This window comes from Oreochromis niloticus, linkage group LG18, assembly GCF_001858045.2.
Source record: "Oreochromis niloticus isolate F11D_XX linkage group LG18, O_niloticus_UMD_NMBU, whole genome shotgun sequence".
Lineage (NCBI taxonomy): Eukaryota > Metazoa > Chordata > Actinopteri > Cichliformes > Cichlidae > Oreochromis > Oreochromis niloticus.
In genome coordinates this window covers 33,760,954-33,785,380 of record NC_031982.2, presented here as the reverse complement: position 1 = coordinate 33,785,380, position 24,427 = coordinate 33,760,954, and the positions used below count along the sequence as shown (strand labels likewise).

The window sequence follows — 24,427 nt, the reverse complement described above, 5'->3', positions numbered from 1 at the left end:
AGGAACAGATGTACAGGAGGCATTTTTATAAACCCTCTCATATGAATATAATAATACAAAAATGTATAAAAGAAATAAATTAAATAAATAAATAAACAAGAACACAAACGATTGGACAAATGTGATATCTTGCATACCTTGTGACATGTGTTGATTGTTATACGTAGCTGTATATGTGCACAATGGTTATTATTGTGCAAGATTTTTTTTTTAATGTGTCACATTTTATCTATTTTTTTTTTTCATTGTAAATGGTCACCAACGAACTCTTGAGTAGGTTTTTCACCTCTTCTTTTATTTCATCACAGTTGTTTTGAACTCATCTGTGAGTTGTTTCTCTCACAGATTAAAAACACTGATCGTTGCAGACGCAGCTGAAATCAGACTGAGTTCCTGGAATCGTTCTTTAACCAGCGCGCGTAGCTGTCAACATATCATTAAAGTGAAAAACCGCAGCTAACGGTGTGGCGGCTGCAGCGTCGAAACCCACACAGCCCATCTGTTGCACGAGGAAGGAAGTGCTGATGCACTGAGAACAGATTCACATGTAAGAGCTCTTTTTTCCACTGAGCCCCCTCCACCCACTCAGAGTTACACTCAAACAAACAATATTAATGACCCACTTTCAGTTGTTATTGACCAAGTGATACGAAACCAACAAACCCACCGTACATACTTGATGGCTATGATCTGAATATAGTCTAATACTAAGAATATGAATCAGCTGGAAGTTAAATTATAATTAATTTATGATGAAATAAATGTAGATATCTGTCATATTTCTGGTTTGTTGACTCAGGATGTGTTGTGCTCTGTCATGACTTCTCCCTCCAGCAGCCTTTTGTCTCGAGATCACTGCTGTGAAACAGCGTTGCATAAATAAACTTGAATTATTTGAACAGTTCAGATTAAGTCTGTAAAATCTGTTTATAAATTCATGCTTGTATTGACCCGAATAACGATTTATTATTTAAACCAGATTACAGATTTGGACTGTATATTTTCTGTATAATATTTTCACTACTTGAAAGTTTGTTTATTTCTGAACTTAAAATTGTAAATTTAAATTTTAAAGAAGAAATGAAAAATGTTTTTCTGGTTAGTCCAAATAAGTCCAATTCTGGCCCCCGGGCCTCATGTTTGACCCCCTTGATCTAAAGGTTAATCTAATTGAAAAGACTCAAAAAGTTTCTTTAAAAAACTTAGGTGAGTTCTCAATTTATTTTCATTTTACAATAAATAAAATTGTACTTAAAGAACTGTTTTTGTCAGAAGTGGTTTTTTAATTTTCTGTACAGTGTTACTGATATTTTAAATGTTTTGTAATGTTTCTGCCATATTAGAGCAAACTCAGAGAAACTGTATATGAAAAACTTTAACAAGTATTTCAGACTCAAATTTTTTTTAGCTTTTGGCCATTTTATTTCTCTATGAATCAATTATTATATTCGGTCAAGTCAGAAGTATAAAAATCATATTTTTCATAGGGAATTGTGGAATTACTCCACAATAATTATTTTTGTAAGTTTAATTTGCTACAGAAGATATAAAAAAAATGAAATACAGTATTTCAAATAATTTCTTCTTGAAGAAAGTCTGATGCAAAACTGTATTTATTAAAATTTGACACTCTATAAAAGAATAAGTCAAACGGACACTCACAGAAGTAAATCTGTAACAACTAAAAACTGAAAAGAATGAAGAAGAATACAGTAACAAAAAAGTATTATTAATAAAAACAGTATTTAAAATATGAATTACATAAAATTACTAAAAGCTGCTTTTGTGAGAACTGTTCTCCCGCGTGTTTTTGATAAATTATATACATTTAAAGCTTTAAAAATGTTTCTTAAAAGATGGTGACTCATGGGGTTCTCTTTTGACATTATGATTTTGTGTTGTTTTCCAAACACTTCATGTGTATAATCATTATGTATTAATGTGTTTTCCTTGGCACAGTTTGTTGCTGTCTATAAAACACAACAAAGTGTTGAACTGCGAACATAAGCAAAGTTTTTTTATTTTTACAAATGAACAACAGCTTCTGTTTTATGTGTTTGATAGATGACAGTGAGTTTTCTAATGAGGACAACTGTATACAAAACTCTAATTATCTACAATAAATCACATTCATTTTGAAGGAATATGTCACTCGAATGCAAGTGTAGACAGTGAACATTTCAAGTTTGTCAGTAGCATAAATTCATCATGTATATATAGCGGAAGTTTAATTTTAACAGATGTGATTGAGACATAAAAGCTGTTTAAAGACAGTCAGTTAGCAGGTGTGCTGTTGGTTGAACGTCCCTTCTTTCTCATGATCCCGAGCAGAGAGAGTCCACAGAAGTACGCCAGACTCTTCGCTATCAGCACTGTGTACATCAGACACAGCAGCCTCTCTTTAAACCAGTGTGGGGGAGGCAGTGGGGGAGGAGAAGGTCCTCTAATCTCTGTAAAAGAAAAGGAAAAAATTAACAAAGTCACGTCAATGACCTTCTCCTCTGCTCTCTGAATATTCTCTGAATGTTGACTCACTTCTGAAAACAGTCATGAAGTATTAATTACCTATTTTGTTTTGGCCCGTCACTTTGCCTTTCTCATGGTTGACTTCGCAGTGGTATTTGTATGAGTAGATATCACCCTGATCGAGCACCGTGATGGCAGTGACGCGTCCTGGCTCTTTGATTTCCAGCTGCTCCGCCTCAGCAGGGGGCAGATCCTCCAGCCGGCCGTTCTTCTCTCTTTTCCAGGAGAATCGGACCAGAGGAGGAAACATTCCTGAGGCCATACACACCAGAGCGCTCTTTCCCCCGAGGCTGGTGCTGTTTGCTGCTTTGTAAGCGGTCACCTCCGGCTTCACTGTTGGCTTATCTAAAGTTTAACAGCAACAGGCAGCACAGACACACATTCACACCATCAGCAGCAGCTTCCAGCACGGCTTTCAGTCCAATCCTGGGAACTACATGGACTCTAATCATTAACTACTCATATACACATACACAGTATGTTCATCCATTGTATTTTCACTGCACATATGTACCATGATTTATCACAAAATTTCTGCAGTTTTATATGTGCATCTTAATAACAGAAATTATTTTTTTATCTATGTATACAGAAAATACAAATTATGTCATTGATAATCATTATTATCCAAAATTCCCTGTAAATAAATGGAAATATTCTGTTTGTATAATATGTACAGTGAAATATTACAATGAATTATGGCTAAAGAATCTACAATACTAATCGTTAGTATATGATACAAATGCATTACTAATCCACAATGTCATAAAGACACATATTAGTTTATATGTGTATCTTGGGAAATCCCTGGCTTGTTTTTTCCAGATTAGACTAGTTGGGGGGTTTTACCTGAATCCCCTACAGGTGAGGTTATGAAGTCTTGTCGTTATTGAGATAAAGGAAACATCTCTCTTAAATCCACAAGACAATGTTTGACTTGCTCTGCAGCACCTTTTACAGTGCAAAGTATTTTCTGCTCATGCATATGTTTCTCTGCTCACCAGCTCACTATTTATTATTTTTACTTCTTTATCTACTTTTTTTTTTAAAACAACTGGGTTTTTCAGCAAACCAGCTGTCTCTGCTATCTTTGAAAGAGATTTGCTTCATGTTTGTCATAGTTGCACAATCACTTATCAAATATATTCAAAGATAACTTCCTCTAATTCTAAATAGCAAATTTCACATTTGTACTCTGTTTTGAGGAAAAATCATTGAAACAATATACAACAACTACCAAGCACTTAACTCACTTTAACTGTTAAGTCTAATATTTAGTAATAAATCATTTAAACCTTCTCTAATGAAGGCTGAGGTATGGTACCGGCAGCAGGTCTCTTCCTAATTGTCGCATCCTTCATACAGTTATTTTATTTGGTCATGTTAAACATATAAAATTAAAGAAATATATTCAAACACCATGAACCAAAGTTTTGCAATATGTACGTGTGGAATATTTTTGTGCTACATCATTTTACAAATTTTCCTACACCACCTAATCACAGGATTCTTCAAAGTTTGATTTTTTTAAAACAAGCTGCTTAAATTTCTCATCATTAAATCATCAAAACCTTTAAATGCAAAATTACAAAAAAAATCGAAACATTTTTAAACCCCATTTATATTTTGCAGTGCACTGCATAACTTTCAAGTTTAGATGTAACAATTAAACTACTCAATAATGTATAGATAGATATATAGATACACAGCACAGAGACAAATAACAATTAAGAAACACAGATTTGTGATCAGATATGCTTCTAATCTGTCCTAATTTCCAAAATTTATATCATATCTTAAATTTGACTTAATTAACATTAGATATTGTGCAAAACTAAGCTAAAGAAAAAAGAAAGAAAATCTCCCACAGTCCTTATGAATGCAATTTTGTCAGGAGAAAGACAGAGAAAAAGCCGAGTCTTAAGTCTCATTACAGCCGAGCTGTTTGAGACCCGAGAACAAGTTAGTAAATTATTTCTTACACTTCTTTAAATGTCTGTAGGATTTTAAGATGGAAAGCACACCACATTAAAAAAAAGCTTAAATACATTTCTGACACCTTTTAGATTAGTAGTTAGTAGTTTTAAAGTCGGACTAAGTGCACCGCTTTTTTAAAACAATTTTACAAACATTTAAAACATTTAAAGACACAGAATAGAAACTTTTAAGTAAAAAATAATAAAAACAATAAAATCAGGTAGGCGAAATACATTTTAAGCCTTACCTGTTACATAGAGCTTTGTTCCAGAGCCAAAGATGAGATAGCTGTTGGACTCGGTACCGGATCCTCCCACACTGAAACACACTGATACAAAAACCTTTCTGCCGTTGAGTATGTCAGCTGAGGTGAATGAGCGTAAAGTATCGTATTTCACTTCCAGGATTTGCATCTCAAAAGGTCACATGGAGTTTATAATTTTGGCTGCTGACTGCCTTGAAACTGTGCTTCTCTTGGATAAACTACAAGTAACTTTTTATATTTTGTTTCTTTACCTTTTTATCTGAGTCTTAAAATTTAGAAAAAATTACAGATTAGTGGGTTATTATTATTTATCATCACCAATTTCTTCAAATCCTAAAAAATATTAACATGGATGATCTCTGGAATTTCATTTATTGGAGAAACACTAAGTATGTGTGTGTGTGTGTGTGTGTGTGTGTGTGTGTGTGTGTGTGTGTTGTTCCTGTCTAGCTATCTTTGTGAGGACCGAAATCTGCATTCTACTATACTTGTGAGGACCAGTAGTCACTTGTGAGGATACACACACCGGTTGTTGGACTGGCTTGGACTGGGAGGACTGTAAGGTGCTAGTTCAGATTTGCAGCTACCACCCCCCGGAGTGTCGGCCAGAACACTGCCCAAGGCCTGGATGGATGTACAGAAGGGAGACAATGAAGACACCGAGGATAGTGCAGACTCTTGTATTGACTTCACACAGTTGAAGGCAACAGGGATATTGTCAGAGAAGCAGGTATTGCATACAGGTTTAGGTGTGTGGGTGTGTGTGGGTGTGTGTGTGGGTGTGGGTGTGTGTGTGGTCTCTGAAAGGAACAGGAAGAAAATACTAAATTACTAAAGTGTTCACATCAATAACTCAAGAGTACATCAACATAAACACAAGTGGGAAATAAACAAACATCCCCTTTAACACTATAGGCCATATATTACCCGCGACTAACGGATAGACTCACTGAGAGAGCTAACACGGTACACAATTATACCCAACCACACGACAGGAGAGTTAACTTAGCCTAGCTTAGCACCCATTAGCGGCACAGACGGAAACATAGTCATTTCCCCACTAACCTCAGGTACAGTCCTAAACACATCTTATCATCACATACACATCACAAACTTACTTCGATCATTAACGCACACTTTTCAAGGAATGACCAATTGTCTGCCGGAATTCTTGAGCAGAAAAGCTCAGGTGCCTTACCCACGTTTCTCCCCTCCCATAGTCTCTTTCATACAGTGGTGGGGTGACCTCTAGTGGCCACTGTGCAACACTACCAGTGAAACTAACCGCTGAACAGAATAAAACCGTAACTACGGGGCCTTTTATACACCGGTCGTCACAAATTTGAAAGCATTTTAAGGAATTCTTGAGGCTCACAATGGTTTTACTGTCAGCGTTACAATTAGGTTATGGTTAGGGTTAGGGTTAGGCGTCTTGATGCATTCGCAATCATCCAGGAAACTAAATCTCCAAAAGTTGATTCTGTTCATCCGGACGTAGCATTTTGTTCATCTGGACGCTATGTCCAGATGAACAGAATCAACTTTTGGAGAGTTAGGTTAGGCGTTCATTTTTAATGGGTAAGGGGCTAGAGAAAGCATTATGTCAATGAAGGCCCTCACTAGATAGCTGAACGAGCATGTGTGTGTGTGTGTGTGAGCGTGTTTATCTGCCATGTTATTACATATAACTGGTCAGCTGCTTGTTAACAAAGATATGTAATCAGTCAGTCAGTCACTTGGCAACAGCTCAGAGTATGGTCAAGACAAGATGAACTTGAGCATCGGAACAGGAAAGATTCAGTTCCAGTGTCAGCAACATGTGCACTGGAACCTGAACATCTGGAGGAATGTTATGTTATGTTTGGGGCGACCATGGTTCTGGGGGTTGGGAAGCTCATCTGTAACCGGAAGGTTGCCAGTTCAATCCTCCAGCTCTCCCAGTCCTGGTTGTTGTGTCCTTGGGCAAGACACTTTACCCTACCGCCTACTGGTGTTGGCCAGAGGGGCTGATGGCGCGATATGGCAGCCTTGCTTCTGTCAGTCTGCCCCAGGGCAGCTGTGGCTACAACTGTGGTTTGCCTGCACCAGTGTGTGAATGTGAGAGTGAATGAATAGTGGAACTGTAAAGCACTTTGGGTGCCTAGAAAAGCGCTATATAAATGCAATCCACTATTATGTTCAGTGCTGAGTCCAGATCTTACCTATGGCAGTTGGATTGAAAGGTCAAAGTGTAGAGAAGATGAGGGGAGCACTATTCTGATTGCACTGATAGGGTAGCACCTTTAGGTGGAGGTACTGTGATGGTTTAGGATGGCATGTCCCTCACAGAAAAAGATAGCATAACTCATCATTGGAGCCAGTCTCAATACAGACATGAAGTTCTGCAACAAGTGGCAGTCCCATATCTTCACAATGTGGGACCGAACTCTATTCTCCAAGATGATGACACTTGCCTCCACAGAGTGAGGTTTATCACAGACTACCTCCAGAATTTAGGAGTGGAGAAGTGGCCTGTCTGATTTTAAACATTTGTGACATCAGCATGCTGTTTGTGCCAGAGTGACCAACACAACCACATTTTCGGCAGATGGGGGTATGTGGCAAGGCGTGGCAGGGGAGGCGGATACACCTGAGCAGCATCCGCAATCACGCCTCGCCGCATAAAATGGGAACTGGGTCCTGTCATTATGTTGCTGTCACGGCTGGGGCGGCAGTCGTGTGGTTGAATGAATGAGGATCCAAGATGCAGGCACTGGCTGGGGTGCGAGTGAGTGTTTATTTACAGAAGTGACACAGTGACAAAAACAGGAAGAGCAGAGCGGGAAGTTAACAAACCTAAACTGGAAAATGCTAATACAAAAGGAGAGCATGGAGCATGGAGCACGGCGCACGGAGACACGGAGAAACACGGAAAAACCTTAAATACACGGCAGATACACAGAGAAACACAGACGATGCGACGAGGAGCACAGGCAGACACGCAGTATAAATACACACACCAGGTAATTAGGAAATGGCAGACAGGTGGGGACACAGCTGGAACTAATGGACATAACGAGACACAAACCTACAAAGTAAAACAGGAAACTCACAGACTGTTTTACACAACAAACTGGGGACACGAACAGAACACAGAGGAGAGACACAGGTAGGTATGATAGAAACACACAACTCAAACCCTAAGAACAAATACAGAATCAGAATAAACTAGAAAAATGATAATAACAAACTTAAAGCGCTGGGTCACCGACCCAGGACCATGACAGTTGCTGTTGTTAGAGTGCGAAATAAAGAGATGCTGAAAAGCATAAAAATGTTGTCAGGTCTGCCGTGGTTCTTACAGCCTTCTGATGATACTGCCTAGCATGTTTAGTGTAAACAGAACTGGTCCTAGTACTGAACCCTGTGGAACTCCATAATTAACCTTAGTGTGTGAAGGACTTTCCATTTATATGAACAAAGTGGAGTCTACTATTACATATAAATGACTGAAAACACTGCAGCACAGTACATGTAATACCTACAGCATGCGCTAATCGCTCTAATAGTGTCATGGTCCTGAGTCTGACGACTCAGTGTTTTGTGTTTCCTTATATTATTCTATGTTCTTGTTTATTCTGTTATGTCTTTTGTTAAGGTTTGCTATATGTTAGCTTTCTATTCTGTGCTTGCCTGCTCCCACTTCTGTGTTTCCTCTGTCTGTCCATGGTGTCACAGTGTCTGCTTGTGAAGTTCAATGTCTCATCTGGTTCTCTGTGTCTGTGAGTTTCCTGTTTTATTCTGAAGGTCTCTGTCTCATGTGAGTGTGTTCAGTTTACGTTTCCCCTGTCTCGTCAGCTCTGATTTCTCCCAGGTGTGTTCCCCTCCTGTCTCCTGCCTGTTGCTGGTTCGTCTGCGTCATTTCCCGCTGTCATCCTGTGTGATTCCCCTGCATCTGTCTACGTCTCCGTTTGTGTCTCTAGGTTTCAGGTTTGTGTTATTCTTAGTTTTCCCAGTTAGGTTTTGCCAGTTCTGTTCTCGCCATCCTTTGCCTTTTGTTGTACGTCATCCTCCTCAATAAAAGCCCACTCACATCAGTAGTACCTACATCTTGGGTCCTTTAATAATTTACACACGGCTCGCCCCGCCGGCCGTGACAAATAGAACATGATGGTCAACAGCATCGAACGCTGCACTGAGGTCTAGCAAGACAAGCACAGAGAGTCCACTGTCAGAGGCCATAAGAAGATCATTTGTAACCTTCACTAAAGCTGTTTCTGTGCTGTGATGAGCTCTGAAACCTGACTGAAACTCTTCAAATAAGCCATTCCTCTGCAGATGATCTGTTAGCTGTTTGACAACTACTCTTTCAAGGATGTTTGATATGAAAGGAAGGTTGGAGATTGGCCTATAATTAGCTAAGACAGCTGGGTCTAGAGATGGCTTTTTGAGTAAAGGCTTAACTACAGTCACCTTGAAGATCTGTGGTACATTATTAGAGATAGACTGACCATATTTAAGATTGAAGCAGTAAGTAATGGTGGGACCTTGAGCAGCCTTTTAGGAATGGGATCCAAAAGAAACATTCATAGATTGGAGGAGTAGAAAAGAAGATCAGACACCAGCTAGAGAGGATCAGAAAGACAAACGCAACAAAATTGCCATCCCTTATGTAACCGTTGTATCGGAAAAACTCAGGAGAGTTTTCTCCAATCACGATATCCCAGTTTACTGAAGACCCAGCAACACACTCAGACAAAAACTGGTTGATCCCAAAGACAAAACTCCTAAACACAAACTTAACAACGTGGTGTATGCTGTACAGTGCAGCGAGGAATGCCCAGACCTCTACATTGGAGAGACACTTCACAAGTGCATGGCACAACATAGAAGAGCCACCTCCACGTGACAAGACTCGGCTGTCCATCTGCATCTAAAGGGCAAAGGTCACTCTTTCGAGGATGCCAATGTTCACATTTTGTACAGAGAAGACAGATGGTTTGAAAGAGGAGTAAAAGAGGCCATCTATGTCCACTGTGAGCGACCATCTTTGAACAGAGGCGGTGGTTTATGACACCAACTGTCTGCCATCTATAATCCAGTTTTGAGATCCCTTCCCAGACGCCCTAACGCCCACTCACATCCTGGGCCATCTGACCTCAGGAAATCACATGATAGGGTTGTCATGATCCAGGGTCTTTTGACCCAGCGTTTTGAGTTTTAGTTTATTTTGATGTTTATGGTTTGTGTAGGTTCATTAAGTTATTCAAGTTCATTTATTATATTCCCCTTGTGTTTTCAACCCTTGTGTTAAGTCTCCCTTGTCCTTCATGTGTTTCATGTCTGTGTTATGTTGTCAAATTCATGTAGTCATGTCTGCGTTTCATTATGTTTCCTATTTTATTTTGAAAGAGTTCCTGTGTTCTGTGTTTTGTTTTACTCTTCCCCTGTGGCGACGTTATGTTCATGTTGTGTCTACTGTGCCTTTCTGTCTCAGGTTTCAGGTCCCTATGTTCTGTCTCCCCAGTCTGTTAAGTTTACATGTCTTGAGTTCAGTCAGTGTGTTTCCTGTTTTACTTTCACAGTCTATGTCCTATGTTAATGTTTCTAGTTTTGCTTCCCTTGTCTCGTCCTGCCTAATTACTCCCAGCTGTGCTCTCCTACTGTGGCTCATTCCCCCTCTTTATCCCTCAGTGTATTTAAGCCCCGTGTTTCTCTTTGTCAGTGTCGCGTCCTCCCTCATAGCTGTGTGATTCGCCCTGTGTTTTCATGTATGATTTATTAATAGTTTTCCCAGTTTAGTTTTGTTCTTTTTCCCTACCACACCTGCAATAAAGCAGTGTTTTGAATTCACTTCTCTCGGTGAGTTTTGCGTTTGGGTCCTTTTCTTGCCTGCACACAGCTGTTCTGTGACAGAAGGACGCGACCAGACATGGACCCAGCAGCTCACAATCCCTCTGATGAGCTCCATGAGGATGTGATCTACACGGTGGAGTTCCTCTGTCAGGAGTGGTTTGCGCTGCCTTTTAAGGAATACCAAGAGGAGTTAGCTCGCCGGTTGCAGAGAATGATTTCCAGCCTCTCTTGGTTATTCGGCTCGCTACACCCACTCATTCAGGACTTCCTCGTTACCACCGTGCACATCCACCCAGAGCAGCCACTTTGGTTTGAACCGCCAGAGCACTTTCAGCCCGGCCCACTGAAAGATTCGCAGCCCGGTGCGTCTCCTCCCTTTTCCAGGCGAAAACGCCGTTCACGCCACCGTCACTCCACAGCAGCTGAGCAGACTACTCTCGCGAGTACAAGTGACTGTTTTTCACTCGTTCAGCCCAAGCGTTTTGATTATGAATGTTGGGTTTATGTTTTATTATTGTCATTTATGCTTAGAAATTTATAATCATTTAGAAGTATATAATTGTTTGTAGATTAGTAGAGGTTTGATCCTTAGCAGTCTGTGAAGACTCTGTGTGCCTTCGAGAGTGTTCTGGCATGCACACACAGAGCTTAAGGTCATGAGAGAGGTCGTACCTTCTTTTGTTGTTTTATGGTATGGTAAACACATCTATGTCTGTTTTAGTATAAGTGCCTTTTGTTTAGATGAACTGCCAGCAGATTTAGAGGAGTCTTCACAGGGTCACATCTTGACCCCACACACACACACACACACACGGTACTTTGTTCACATGTGCGCCTATGTAAGATGTTATATGTTAATGAACCTATGCATAGTCATGTAACCGCAATAAAGAGCAGTGTTACGAGGGAGCAGACGAGAGTGACTGGAGTCAAGGAAGGAACGGCGCTTGTCATAGTTCTCTCCCTCGTGCACGAGATCAAAGAGCTCTGCTTGGTGTTCAATGCTGTTGTAGAAGAATTGTCTCGTTCCAGCAGTGGGTCTGTAACAGACCCATCAGTGAACCACCTGCAGCTGAGTTAACGGAGTCAGTCTGTAAGTTTAGCTCTTAAGGACATTTTTGTCATGGCTGTGTGCAGGCAGGCACGGAGAAAGGACCCAAAATGCAGGACTCGGGGGCAGACGTGGACTCAAAAACACACAGCTTTATTGCTGGATAGCAACAGAACAGAACTAACCTAAACTGAGAAAATAGAAAATAAACTAAGCAGGCTGGCAGACAGAACACACAGTTAACATGAGGGTTGAAGAGACGTTAACGACGCGACAGAGAACAAAGGAAACACAGGGCTTATATACACATGGCAGTAATCAAGGGATGAGAGACAGGAGGGGAACACACCTGGGAGAAATCAGAGCTGACGAGACAGGGGAAACGTAAACTGAACACACTCACATGAGACGGGGACCTTCAGAATAAAACAGGAAGCACACGACAGACAGAGACACAGACGCAGACTCATAAGCAAGCACAATAACATCACGGACAAACAGAAGACCAAACACAGACCACCTAAACTAAACATGAGGGCAAGCTAACAAAACCCAATCCAGAAATACTCATCGGCAAAGGAACAGAACACAATTACAATCAAAACAGCATCACCAAAGGATAAGAAATGATCCATAAAGGAAAAACAAACCAAAGCATAAGAAACCCAAAATGCTGGGTCGAACCGACCCAGGACCGTGACAATTTTATCTATTAACACTCCTGTACCTGTTTATGTTCCTAATGAAAACGGTAGTGGGAACTGTGTTGCTGAGCATCCATCCATCCATCCATCCATCCATTCGCTTCCGCTTATCCTTTCCAGGGTCGCGGGGGGCGCTGGAGCCTATCCCAGCTGTCATAGGGCGAGAGGCGGGGTACACCCTGGACAGGTTGCCAGTCTGTCGCACGGCCAACACACAGGGACAGACAACCATTCACGCTCACATTCACTCACACATTCACACCTAGTGACAATTTGGATTATCCAATTAACCTAACCCCCCTTTGCTTGCTGAGCAAGCAAATTTAATTTTTTCACCTAGTGTTTTGTCCCATCCAGTTGGCACAGAGACTGTTGGCCATTCCCCTGCTTTGGACTGTTTCGTTTTTCAACCAGCTCCCCTGGACATAAGCAAACCTGCCCTTGCATCTGAGACTCCCTATGTACCGACAGTTTCTCAGTCTATGACCTTTTCTGTGTCTCAGCCAGTACAGGTAAATGGCAACAACGTGCCATCTACCATAGGTAACCTGGCGAAAAAGACTAGGACTTGATGCCATAGAGCTAATCCGGTTGTTCAGTGATGACGTGACGAATCCTACTTCCGGGCCTAAAGTAGTCTGCGTTTAATATGGCTTTTGTGTTGTTAACATGTTTAATGTTTTGTATTTTCTTCTATTTAATCTCAAAAAGCTCCTAAAACAGTCAGTGATCACTGTTGACCTCCCTCGGCTTTTATTACTGCTAATCATTTATTTAAGCTCAGTTTTTAAAACCTTACGATGTAACTACAGCACAGCCCATGCAGCAGTATATGAATGACTAACCTCGTATTGTGGATGGATTATCTCACTTGTTCTCCTGGCTGAAGTTTAGTCCTTTTAAAGCATCCTGCCATGCGATTACATTTGTTCCTGACCACCGAGAACACTCACGTTAACTTTTATCGAGTGGAAAAAAAGTTAGCTTGTTTATGTTATGCTAACATAGCTGTGTCGCTAGCGGTCACGTAGCACATCATTATATACCAGCTAGCCAAACTTCAGTAACTCTACAAACGTCACTGCTGTTTAGTTTTCTGTCTTCATTTATGTTGGAAGTTATAGCAGAGCTGTACGTTTGAATTTTTTTCCAAAACCCCGCAGTCAGGACATGCTATATTGTATTTAGATAGAAGCTAGCGAGCTAACTTCCTGCTAACTTCTAACGCCATTAAATGTCATAAATTCCATTTTCATGGATGCCTGGATGTTAAACTCAATTGTTACACCTGGTAGAGCAGAACACTGATCATTTTATTAAAGATGAAAGACTTTAGACAGTTTTTCAGCTCTCAGTAATGCCACAGTGATCGTTTGATATATGGACCTGCAGCGGAGTTTAGGCCCAGACACGGCCAGTGACATCAGACTGAACAACCGGATTGATCAGGTTGAATTCTGTGTTCCACGGTCATGTACATTTATCTCAGTGCACCATGCTATTGAAGTAGACTCTGTTAAAACTGTTCAGGCTGCACCTCACGAGACTGTTGGTGTTAACCCACCTCTTCCTATGACTGCTCCAGAGCTCCGCCCTCCACCACCTGGTCCTGCTCCGAGGGCAGCTCGGTCCCCACTTTCCCCTGCACCCGTTCTATTTCCTCAGGTGAGGGTGGCTGAGGCCCAGCTGGTCCTCGCTTTGGTTCCCAGGTGAGTTGAGGCTCCATTTCTCCCTGCACCATACCTGCTCCTCGGGTGGGGATGGCAGACGCCCAGTCATTTCCTGTACCTGCTCCTGTTCCCCGGAGGAGAGCAGCCAAGGTTCAGTCACCAGCTCATTTCCCAGTTCAGTCACCTGCTCAACAGTCTGCTCATCTGCGGCTCCCATGCCCCTCCAGCAACCTTCCTCGTCAGCTGGGGGTTCAGGAGAACCGCACCAGCCTCATGCCACGTCAGCTGGGGGTTCTGGAGCACCCATCCAGCATCTCTCCATGTCGGCTGAAGGTTCTGGTGAGTTCGTTCAGTCACCACCTGCTCCAGCACCTGCAACTTCCATGCCGTCGCCTGCAGAGCCACCTTTTGCTTCACCACCTGTCACTTCCATGCCATTACCTGCAGCGCCACCTTTTGCTTCACCACCTGCGGCTTCCACGCTGTCGCCTGCAGCACCACCACCTGGTCCTGCCTCGCCTGGTCCTGTGGTTGCCACGCCACCGCCTCGTCCACGTCATCGTCATCGTCATCAGGAGACATCGGCCTCCTGAACTGTTTAGACCAGTGGTTCTTAACCTGGGTTCGATCGAACCCTAGGGGTTCGGTGAGTCGGTCTCAGGGGTTCGGCAGAGCCTCCACCGTGACATGCACGGCTCATTTTGTGCACCAGTAAAAAACATATCTACGTCTTGAATTTGAAAAAAATCATATTTTATTTTTCACTAAAGAGGGATTCAGTGAATGTGCATATGAAACTGGTGGGGTTCGGTACCTCCAACAAGGTTAAGAACCACTGGTTTAGACTCTTGTGCTGCTGTCCTCCAGGTCGGCCCCCCTGAACTAATGAACTATAGAGCCATTGGCCCCATGCCAGCCCCTTACCTGAGTTTTGGACTGTTCCCTGTGCCCTTGTGCCTTTGCTGGACGTTTTGTTTTAGACTTAGTTTTGAAGAAAGAAAATTGCTGCTACACCGGACCCTCGACCTTCGGGGATTGTGACAGTTACTATGACTTAGTTTAAATGAATCCATACCCCTAACATAATCATCCTGCTGTAACCAGGTTTCTGTGAGGCTGAGTAAATGAATTTTTGATTTTTGTTTTTTTTGTTTTTTTGGTGGTCTGGAAGAATACAGTCTCTAAGGGCATGGGGTTTGGGGGAGCCGAAGGAAACAAGCTGCAGAGAGCCGTGTAAGACTGCAAGTCTGCTTCCTGGTCCTGACTCTGGATAGTCACGTTTGGGGTGCTTTAATAAATTTAGTCAGATTTCTAGAAATGAGAGCTGCTCCATCTAAAGTTGATGATAACAAGTCCTAACAAGACCAGGTTTTCGCTACAAGGTTTCTACATATGAAGCCCACAGACTTGTCTGGACACTACTCTAGTAGTGTCCAGACAATAGTAATTATGATGATCTCTCTCTCTGATGACTCTGCAATAGTCGGCCTCATCACTGATGGGGACAACAGAGAGTACAGAGAACTGACCCATGACTTTGTGGACTGTAACATTCTAACTAATCACACGAGCCAAGGTGTGAAAACGGGTGTAGGTCACAATCAACCAAGGTTTTGGGTACCTCCAGATCAACACTAACAAAACCAAGGAGCTTCCATTGCAACCACTAAACATTTAAGGCATGGACACTGAGGCTGTGCACAGCTGCAGGTACCTTGGTGTTCATCTGAACAACAAACTGGACTGGACTCATAACTCAGACGCCCTCTACAGGAAAGGGCAGAGCAGGCTGTACCTGCTGCGGAGACTCAGGTCGTTTGGAGTGGAGGGCCCACTCCTGAAGACCTTCTATGACTCTGTGGTGGCCTCAGCCATCTTTTACGGTGTGGACTGCTGGGGCGGCAGCATCTCTGCTGGGGACAGGAAGAGACTGAACAGGCTGATCAGAAGGGCCAGCTCTGTTCTAGGATGCCCTCTGGACCCAGTGGAGGTGGTGAGTGACAGGAGAATGGTGGCTAAGCTGTCATCCCTGTTGGACAACATCTCCCACCCCATGCAGGAAACTCTGACAGCACTGAGCAGCTCCTTCAGTGGCTGCGGCACCCACGGTGTGGGACAGAGATTTCGCAGGTCTTTCCTCCCCACTGTTGTCAGACTTCAGCTGATCAAACACACACATCCACGCATGTGCAATAGCAATAACACTAAGTGCAATACTCTTTCCTGACACCATTGTATTTTACTCAGTTGTATATAGCATTTGTATTCTATTTTATTCTATTGTGTACAGTTGTGTACAGAATCTTATTCTTATCCTATTCCAGTGTTTTTCTATTTTTTGCTATATAACTGCACTGTCCACTTTCTGCTGTAACAAAACAAATTTCCCACATGTGGGACTAATAAAGATCATCTTATCTTATCTTATTATGATTCTTATATCATTCTTGAATTGCTAAATAATTTATCCCACACAGTCTTTCATGGTGGGACACTCTTTTTTTGAAAGCCAGCTTCATGTTGGTAACATGAGATAGTGTGTGTTTGTTTGTTTGTTTTTGTTTCCTGTCTGTTTGTTTGTTTGTTGGATTTCAACCCAGGACCTTACCGATGTGAGGTGAGAGTGCTCACTACTGTGAACTAAGAATTTGCTCTGACATACTGTATTGTATAAAATAATAATTTTAAAATTAATTTCAAATCCCATTTTTATGGCACCTGAACACTGTCTAACTTATCTGCCTTCATGTGCCATAAAAAGTGTTTTTTATTCATAAATAGAGTAATTACATGCAGAATGTAATTACATTTAAATAAAATTTTTAATAATAAGATAGGAATACTAATAAATGATTTTTGTTGGAAAATGTTAATTATATAAAGTTTGGTTTGGGTTGCAATAGCAGCCAAAATGCAAAAATATTTATATTATTCAGTTAAATTATATCTATACACTTCTGAATCACTACAACATTCACCTCAAGTCACTTTATGCGGTAAGGGAAAGACCACATGGTAATAGAGAGCAAAATGTATATACAGCAAATATACATGTATACAATATTAATTAATGACATAATAAAAAAAGATATGTTTAAATAAAAAATTATAATACTGTGAAAGAGAAAAAAATGGGCATAAGGATTAAGCTGGCACAAACTTATACTTGTTTACAGTGAAAAGATGAAAGTATTTCTAAAACCTTAAAGGAAAAAGAAATGAGGAAAGTGCTCAGGTGTCTGATTTCTGCTAGTCTGTTGGTTTTTGTTCAGACTGCAGAGATCATTATTCACTGTGGGTACCCGACTTCAAACAGGAGCAATAATAGGTGGCTGAATGAGCATAGCTAATTCTTGCAACTACCAACTCACAGCCATTCTGTTTTCTTACAGCTGAGAAATCATTTTTCTGTGGATGGTTGAAATCTGAATAAACATAACCATTGTTCCTGTTAACAGTCAGAATCACTGTGAGTACTTCTCTCTCTTTCTTCTGGTACCAGTACACAGTATTTTTGCTACACAACTCAGTTCCTGCACAGCTGATGGAGACTGATTCACCAGGTCTCCTGGTCTGCGATAACTGCTCCTGAATCAGCTGTTCTGCTGCCATGGTAACCAGTGCTGTAGAGACACAGACAGATAGATGAAGGTTAGTGTGACAGTGTTTGTTACAGGTTGACTTTGTTGGCTCCTGATTGGCTGGAAACACTCACCTGAACACAGACAGCACAGAGCAGCAGCTGGGAGGAAAAGCATTTTGTGCAGTGGTGTTTCCTCTGGTGAACCTGGGGAGAAGTGGCGCTCTGATGCAGCTGAGGCCAAACAAGGACGAGCTGTGAGATCAGACGAGGGCCACGTGGTTTCTAACAGGTCCTCAAAGCTCCCATCAGCCCCTGCAGTGCATAGATTAGTAATATTTTTAAATAGGGTGTGTGGACATTGCTGAACATCTTTAAAAAAAACAAAGTATGATCATAAAAGAAATATTTCTTCACAGTGGGACAGCTTTAAAATTAAATTTTAGCAACAGTTTTTTATGTAGTAACACAAATGAATTTCTGTTAAATATGAAGACGTGTCAGCACCGCAGGAAAAAGTTTCTACATCGTTCAGCTAAAGCAGCTCTACTTCTGTTAAATCACAGAGAGTGGAGAATCATCCAGGTCACCATTCAGGGTATAAAGATTGACAGCATAGCCAGAAGGTAAGAGACTTACAACACACTGCTGCTTTGACAAAATAAAACTCTGATATTATATTTTAATTTACTAACATAAGCTACAACAACTGCTATAGCATCAATAAACACACTCTGAAAACATGCATTTTGTAAGCCAACATCTAAAGAGCTATAGTTGCAGAAGTTCCTATCTCAAGTGAATACAGCATAAAAACAGCAACTGTACAAGAAGCAGCGATATACACAAAGCATCAGTTGGAGTTTGTTTTCAATGAGACGTAAAATTTGAACCTGTGTTGTTACTGCAGATCTAGAAATATTCATTCCACTGAGGTCATTTTAACATTTTAATTATATTTTTTTTAACTTTTTCGTGTGTGTTAAATATTACATCTCTGTGCTTGAAGACATGTCTTGTGCTGATATCCTTCATGAGTTGTTTGTTGCCTACAGAAAATAATTGCATGACAGTGAGCATTTCTCTTAATAAAGCCCAAACAGCCTCCAGAGCCATTTAAAAGTACAGAAAAATTGTTTTTGAATGTATAAGAAAAACATTTTAAATCTGATTTTACAAAAACTTGTCATGTCTGGTTATAAATTGCTTAAAACAATTACAAAGATTCTGTGTTTTAAATCCTCCATAAAATATTGAGAATCTTCTCTTTTCTTTCTTTTAGACTCATATTTCAGACGAGCTCAGAGAAACTTGACATGATTAGGAGAAGATTTTTAGTGTTGTATAAATTAATATATAAATAAGCATATTTTCACATACAGTGTAAGAAATGTCAAAAAAGTAGTAAAAATCCAATCAGATTTTTTGAGATGACAGGCAGAAATTTCTGCTCTTACATATTTCATGTCTGATTGATATTTTATTTGTAAATTTGCACTGACATCAGGCTCATCAGGGAATGACTATGTTGTGATGCAAAAGATGACGAAAATCAATACCGTAAATGTCTTTGATTAGAAAAACAACTGTCTGTTAAAGAAGGAAGTGTATTTTGCAATAATTTAGAACACAATGAAGAAATAAGCGTATAACAGAGATAAAATATGCAGCACGTATGGATGGTTTGGGACGTTTCTGTGGTTTGCTGCTTTCTTCCTGTCACAGACTCTTTGACATCTGTTCATCTGTTGGTTTTTGTTCAGGCTGCAGGGATCATTTCTCACTGTGGGGAACTTCTTTGTGACAGACACAGTAGTAGGTGGCTGAATGTTCAAGACTGCATTTGTTGATCAAGAGTACAATATCATCCTTGTCACTCATAGCTGAAAATGACTCTTTTAGAGGATGAGTGAACTTTGAAATTTTTTTTTCAATGCGGTCAAAACGCACAATCACTGTAAATGTTCCTGGATCTTTTTTCATGTACCAGTACATATAATTATTGTCACACAGGTCGAACCCTGTGCACTTTAGGGATGCTGCTTCACCAGCTTTCTTTGTAGATGTTAAATCATTCTGAATCAGCTGTGCTGCCATGGTAACCAGTGCTGTAGAGACACAGACAGATAGATGAAGGTTAGTGTGACAGTGTTTGTTACAGGTTGAGTTTGTTGGCTCCTGATTGGCTGGAAACACTCACCTGAACACAGACAGCACAGAGCAGCAGCTGGGAGGAAAAGCATTTTGTGCAGTGGTGTTTCCTCTGGTGAACCTGGGGAGAAGTGGCGCTCTGATGCAGCTGAGGCCAAACAAGGACGAGCTGTGAGATCAGACGAGGGCCACGTGGTTTCTAACAGCTCCTCAAAGCTCCCATCAGCCCCTGCAGTGGGCACATTAGACACATTTAAAGAAAGCTATAGCGCCTTTGTGTCTTTGCCTGCCTCTACAGTTGAACTTCATACAGTCTGCCCTAATAGGGACACTTTTTGTTAAAACGTGGTTTTAAACTCAGTAAGAGAGACACTTTTTTAAAAGCTATAGATTTGTTGTTTTTATTATTGTATTTCCTTTTGGTCCTTTGAGCTTTTTTTTTTTTTTTTTTTTATTCTTAGATGACCTTATTTTTCCCATCAGTGGATGCACAAAAACTTAGTCCGTGGCTGATAACTGGAAAATGTGAAATTGCGAAAAGATACCAAAGTTACTATCAGCCCTGAACCAGTTTTGTTCCAAACCTTCACCTGCCAACGCAGGAGATACTTTTAAAAGTATAATATATGACATGTCCAGTTAACAAATCTAAACACAGCTTATTTATTGTCATATATCTATTGGCTTGTGTACTTACATGGTTCCCAATGTTTTAATGCTCAGTGTAACAGTCACGTTTAGTTTATTGAACTTGTAATGGCATCGTTTGATGTTTGCTCCAGCCAAAAAAAAAACTTACACATATCATTCAAACTTTAGAACAATCTTCAATCATTCATGATCATTTCTGGTTAGATTCCAAATAACAGAGCTGAGCTTCCATGTGATTAAATTTGCCACATAACATTTGCTACAGTAGCTGTAGCTAAGTGAACGAAATGTAAGTTTGCAGCCAATAATCTGTTTTTCACTACAATAAAATGAAATAATGTGAATACAAAAATGTAAAAAATAAAATTAATGAAACCTTATTACAGAATCTTGTCTTTAAACAGGATTTCAAACAGCTTTTTTATGTAATTTGCTTTAGGTTTGACATGACCTGCTGATTTTTATATGTATATTAAAAATTGTAACCAGCGTAGAATATCACATTTATGCAGCAGCAATCTTACAAATTATTAATATTATAAGTTATGTGATAATATTAGTCTGACTTGCTCTGTGAATAACCAGGACTTTCACTTTATGAAGAGGGAAATTTTTGTCTTTGACTGGATCAGATTTCTAGTTAAATTTAAAATGTAACAACTCAGTGGGTGTCATGATCCTGGGTCCGTTTGACCCAGCGTTTTGTGTTTTTCTATTTAGTGTGATTTTGGTTCTGTTCTTCTTCTGTTTAGTGTTTACTCTGTTCGGCCCGTGTGTGTCCTTGTATGTGTAGTTCCTGTTTTATTGTGACGGTCTGTGTCTTATGTCAGTGTGTTCTGTTTACGTTTTCCCCTGCCTCGTCAGTTGTGATGTCTTCCAGGTGTGTTCCCCTCCTGTTTCCCTTCCCCTGATTCCTGGCGTGTGTATTTATAGTGGGTGTTACCTCGTCCTCGTTGCTGGTTCGTCTGTGTTGTTTCCCCTCGGTCTCCCTGCGTCTCTCCATGTGTATTTCCCCGGACCTCCCTGCATCTTCGTTTCTGGTTTGTTTTGTTAGTTTTACCCAGTTTAGGTTTTCCTGTTCATGTTACCTGCCATTTCTGTTGATTTGCACTCCTGTCAATAAATATTCACTTGCACCTGAGCTGCTGCTTCTGGTCCTACATAATTCCCACACAGCTTGCACCCGCAAACCGTGACAGTGGGCTTTTTAGTCCAACTGTAGATTTATTTTATAAGCCAAGAACATGGATACTGAGAGAAACAAAGAACTAAACTGAGGATTGTGAATATGTTTTTGTCCTTTTTTTAATATTATTTGTGTAAAAGACTGAAAAAAGAAAACATTGCAGTAAGTGACAAAATATGTATCTAACCTTACCTTAGCAAAACTGTGAGTCCTTGCTTTATAACTGAGACGTGGATCAGAGTGTCTGAAGAGTTTATGGAGTTCCTTTGAATACTTTTATTTTAACTGATGAAGTCAAAAATGATAAATGTTTAGTTTGAAACTCAGCTGATTGCAGCTTCAATTATAAGGAAGAAAAATGTTCCGTGGATAACTTTTAGTGTCAGAGGTTGTTGATGTTTGACAGCTTTTAGGTGCAGGATCCAATCTTACCTTGCTGCATGAAAACCATGCAAACCAGGTTACTACTCAGGGACAGGAAGTTTCTGGAAAGCTTTTCCAGAAACTTCTAGGTCAAAGCAGGAATTTATTTTTTTTTTGCACTTATTTCTTGATCTTTATTACTCCGTCTGAGATGGAGGTGAAGCCTGGGCTGTGGTTTACTGCGCTCTTCCCGCTATGAACACTGTTTGACATCTGTTCTTCTGATGGTTTTTGTTCAGGCTGCAGGGATCATTTCTCACTGTGGGCACCTCCTTTATAACAGGCACAGTAGTAGGTGGCTGAATGATCAAACGTACATCTGCTGATCACCAGCTCACCACTATTTTCTTTCCTCATAGCTGAAAATGTGTCTTTTAGAGGATGACTGAAAGCTGTGGGCTTTTTTTCACCACTACGATCAAAACGTAGAATCGCTATTAATGTTCCCTCATCTTTTCTCATGTACCAGTACACAAAATTGGTGTCACACTGGTTAATGCCTGTACACGCTAAGGACACTGTTTCATCAGCTCTCCTAGTCTTTGATTTCTGGTCCTGAATCAGCTGTCCTGCTGCCATGGTAACCAGTGCTGTAGAGACACAGACAGATAGATGAAGGTTAGTGTGACAGTGTTTGTTACAGGTTGAGTTTGTTGGCTCCTGATTGGCTGGAAACACTCACCTGAACACAGACAGCACAGAGCAGCAGCTGGGAGGAAAAGCATTTTGTGCAGTGGTGTTTCCTCTGGTGAACCTGGGGAGAAGTGGCGCTCTGATGCAGCTGAGGCCAAACAAGGACGAGCTGTGAGATCAGACGAGGGCCACGTGGTTTCTAACAGGTCCTCAAAGCTCCCATCAGCCCCTGCAGTGGACAGATTTCACACATTTAAAGGAAGCTATTGCACTTTTGTTTCTTTGCCTGCCTCTACAGTTGAACTTCATATAGTCTGCCCCAATACTGGCACTTTTTATACAGTACGAGAGTTGCTTTTAATTTTTTTAATGCAATGCTTTTCATTTATTTATTTTTTATGTTTCTTTCTTTTTAGTCTTTTGAGCTGTTCTTTGTGTTTCTTATTGATTTATGGCTTTTGACACCCATATGCTCTATGCTTTGTATGTCATTGCATGTGTCTAGAAAACAACGTCATCAACTAAGAATTGTACAGTGCTAAGCTGTAAATCTGCTATAAAACAGAAACTAAAGCTTTGCCACAGATACATTAGTTATTTGAGTGGTTGAGTCAACTAATGTTCATTTTGCACCCAACACTGTGATATCCATCATTTTCTCTGTAATTTAAATAAAATAAAATGAAATAATAAAGGTAATATTTGTAAATGTAACATGTAGAAAATTAATTTGCATTTCTTTGTCTGTTAATATGACCTTCTCCCGACTCACTTCAAACAAGTTTTCATCAGCACTTAGTTTTAGGTTTTCAAGTACGCTGTCCTGCTGTCTGTCCATGTATATATAAAACAGTCATCAGCACAGATCAGCACATGGATTCAGGAGCAATGTTGCAGAATATTTTTAGTATTATAAACCTAAGATCACTTTAACCTCCTCCATCAATAAAAATTTTTTTTAAAAAGTTTATATTACATTTTCAACAAAACAGGACGTTCTCACATGAACATATAAACTATTTAGTTTAGTTTCAAATGTAGCAACAACTCAGCGTCCTTTCTACTCCATCTTTAGATTTATTTACAACCTAGTGATACAGATACTAAGACCAAACTATCTTATGGTCTTTGTATATATAGTATGTTGGTATGTGTTTTGCTCTTCATTTAACTTGATTTTGGTGGAAAAAAAACTAAACAAAAAAATACCACATAGAAAATCTATTTAACCACAACTTTGTACTGTTTGTAAGAGAAGGAGAACAGAGTACCTGAAAAGAATTTTCTTTGAAACTTTTAATTTCTTCTTTTTTATTGATCAAATAGAGGCATTAAAGTCAGATTCTGGCTGTGGTTTACTGCTCTCTGCCTGTCACAAACACTCTTTGACATCTGTTCATCTGTTGGTTTTTGTTCAGACTGCAGGGATCATTTCTCACTGTGGGAACCTTTCCAACAAACACAGTAGTAAGTGGCTGTATGGTGGGGTTTAATATCTTTGATGACCAGTTCACAGCCACCTGGTTTTCTTAAAGCACTGAAATCCAGTTTCTGGGGATGATTGTAGCGTGAATTAACTGCCCCATCAGCCAGATCAATGCGCAGAATCACTTTAAGAGGATGTTTTTCTGTGTTCTGGTACCAGTAAATCTGTTTTTTGTCACACTGGTCGGTGCTTTTACAGCTTATGGCAACTGTTTCACCAGCTCTCCCAGTCTGTGATAACTGCTCCTGAATCAGCTGTTCTGCTGCCATGGTAACCAGTGCTGTAGAGA

The 24,427-nt window shown here is 40.4% G+C and overlaps 1 protein-coding gene and 1 long non-coding RNA gene across 2 annotated transcripts in view; both read right to left on the bottom strand.

Moving 5' to 3' along the window:
• Positions 1 to 1,595: 1,595 nt before the first annotated feature.
• The window catches only part of LOC100700307 (immunoglobulin lambda-1 light chain), a 29,228-nt gene continuing 6,396 nt past the window's right edge, over positions 1,596 to 24,427 (bottom strand). The window contains exons 3-6 of the mRNA XM_005457638.4: positions 24,096 to 24,418; positions 4,751 to 4,817; positions 2,566 to 2,871; positions 1,596 to 2,450 (exon numbers count right to left, since the gene is read on the bottom strand). Coding sequence (XP_005457695.2) covers positions 2,275 to 2,450; positions 2,566 to 2,871; positions 4,751 to 4,817; positions 24,096 to 24,418 — 872 coding nt within the window. The 3' untranslated portion in view covers positions 1,596 to 2,274. The remainder of the gene's footprint in view (positions 2,451 to 2,565; positions 2,872 to 4,750; positions 4,818 to 24,095; positions 24,419 to 24,427) is intronic.
• Positions 17,167 to 22,262, bottom strand: LOC112842826 (uncharacterized). The gene is made up of 3 exons (XR_003214842.1): positions 21,789 to 22,262; positions 17,744 to 17,923; positions 17,167 to 17,651 (listed from the first exon to the last, which is right to left on the bottom strand). It is a non-coding gene; the product is annotated as an uncharacterized LOC112842826 (long non-coding RNA).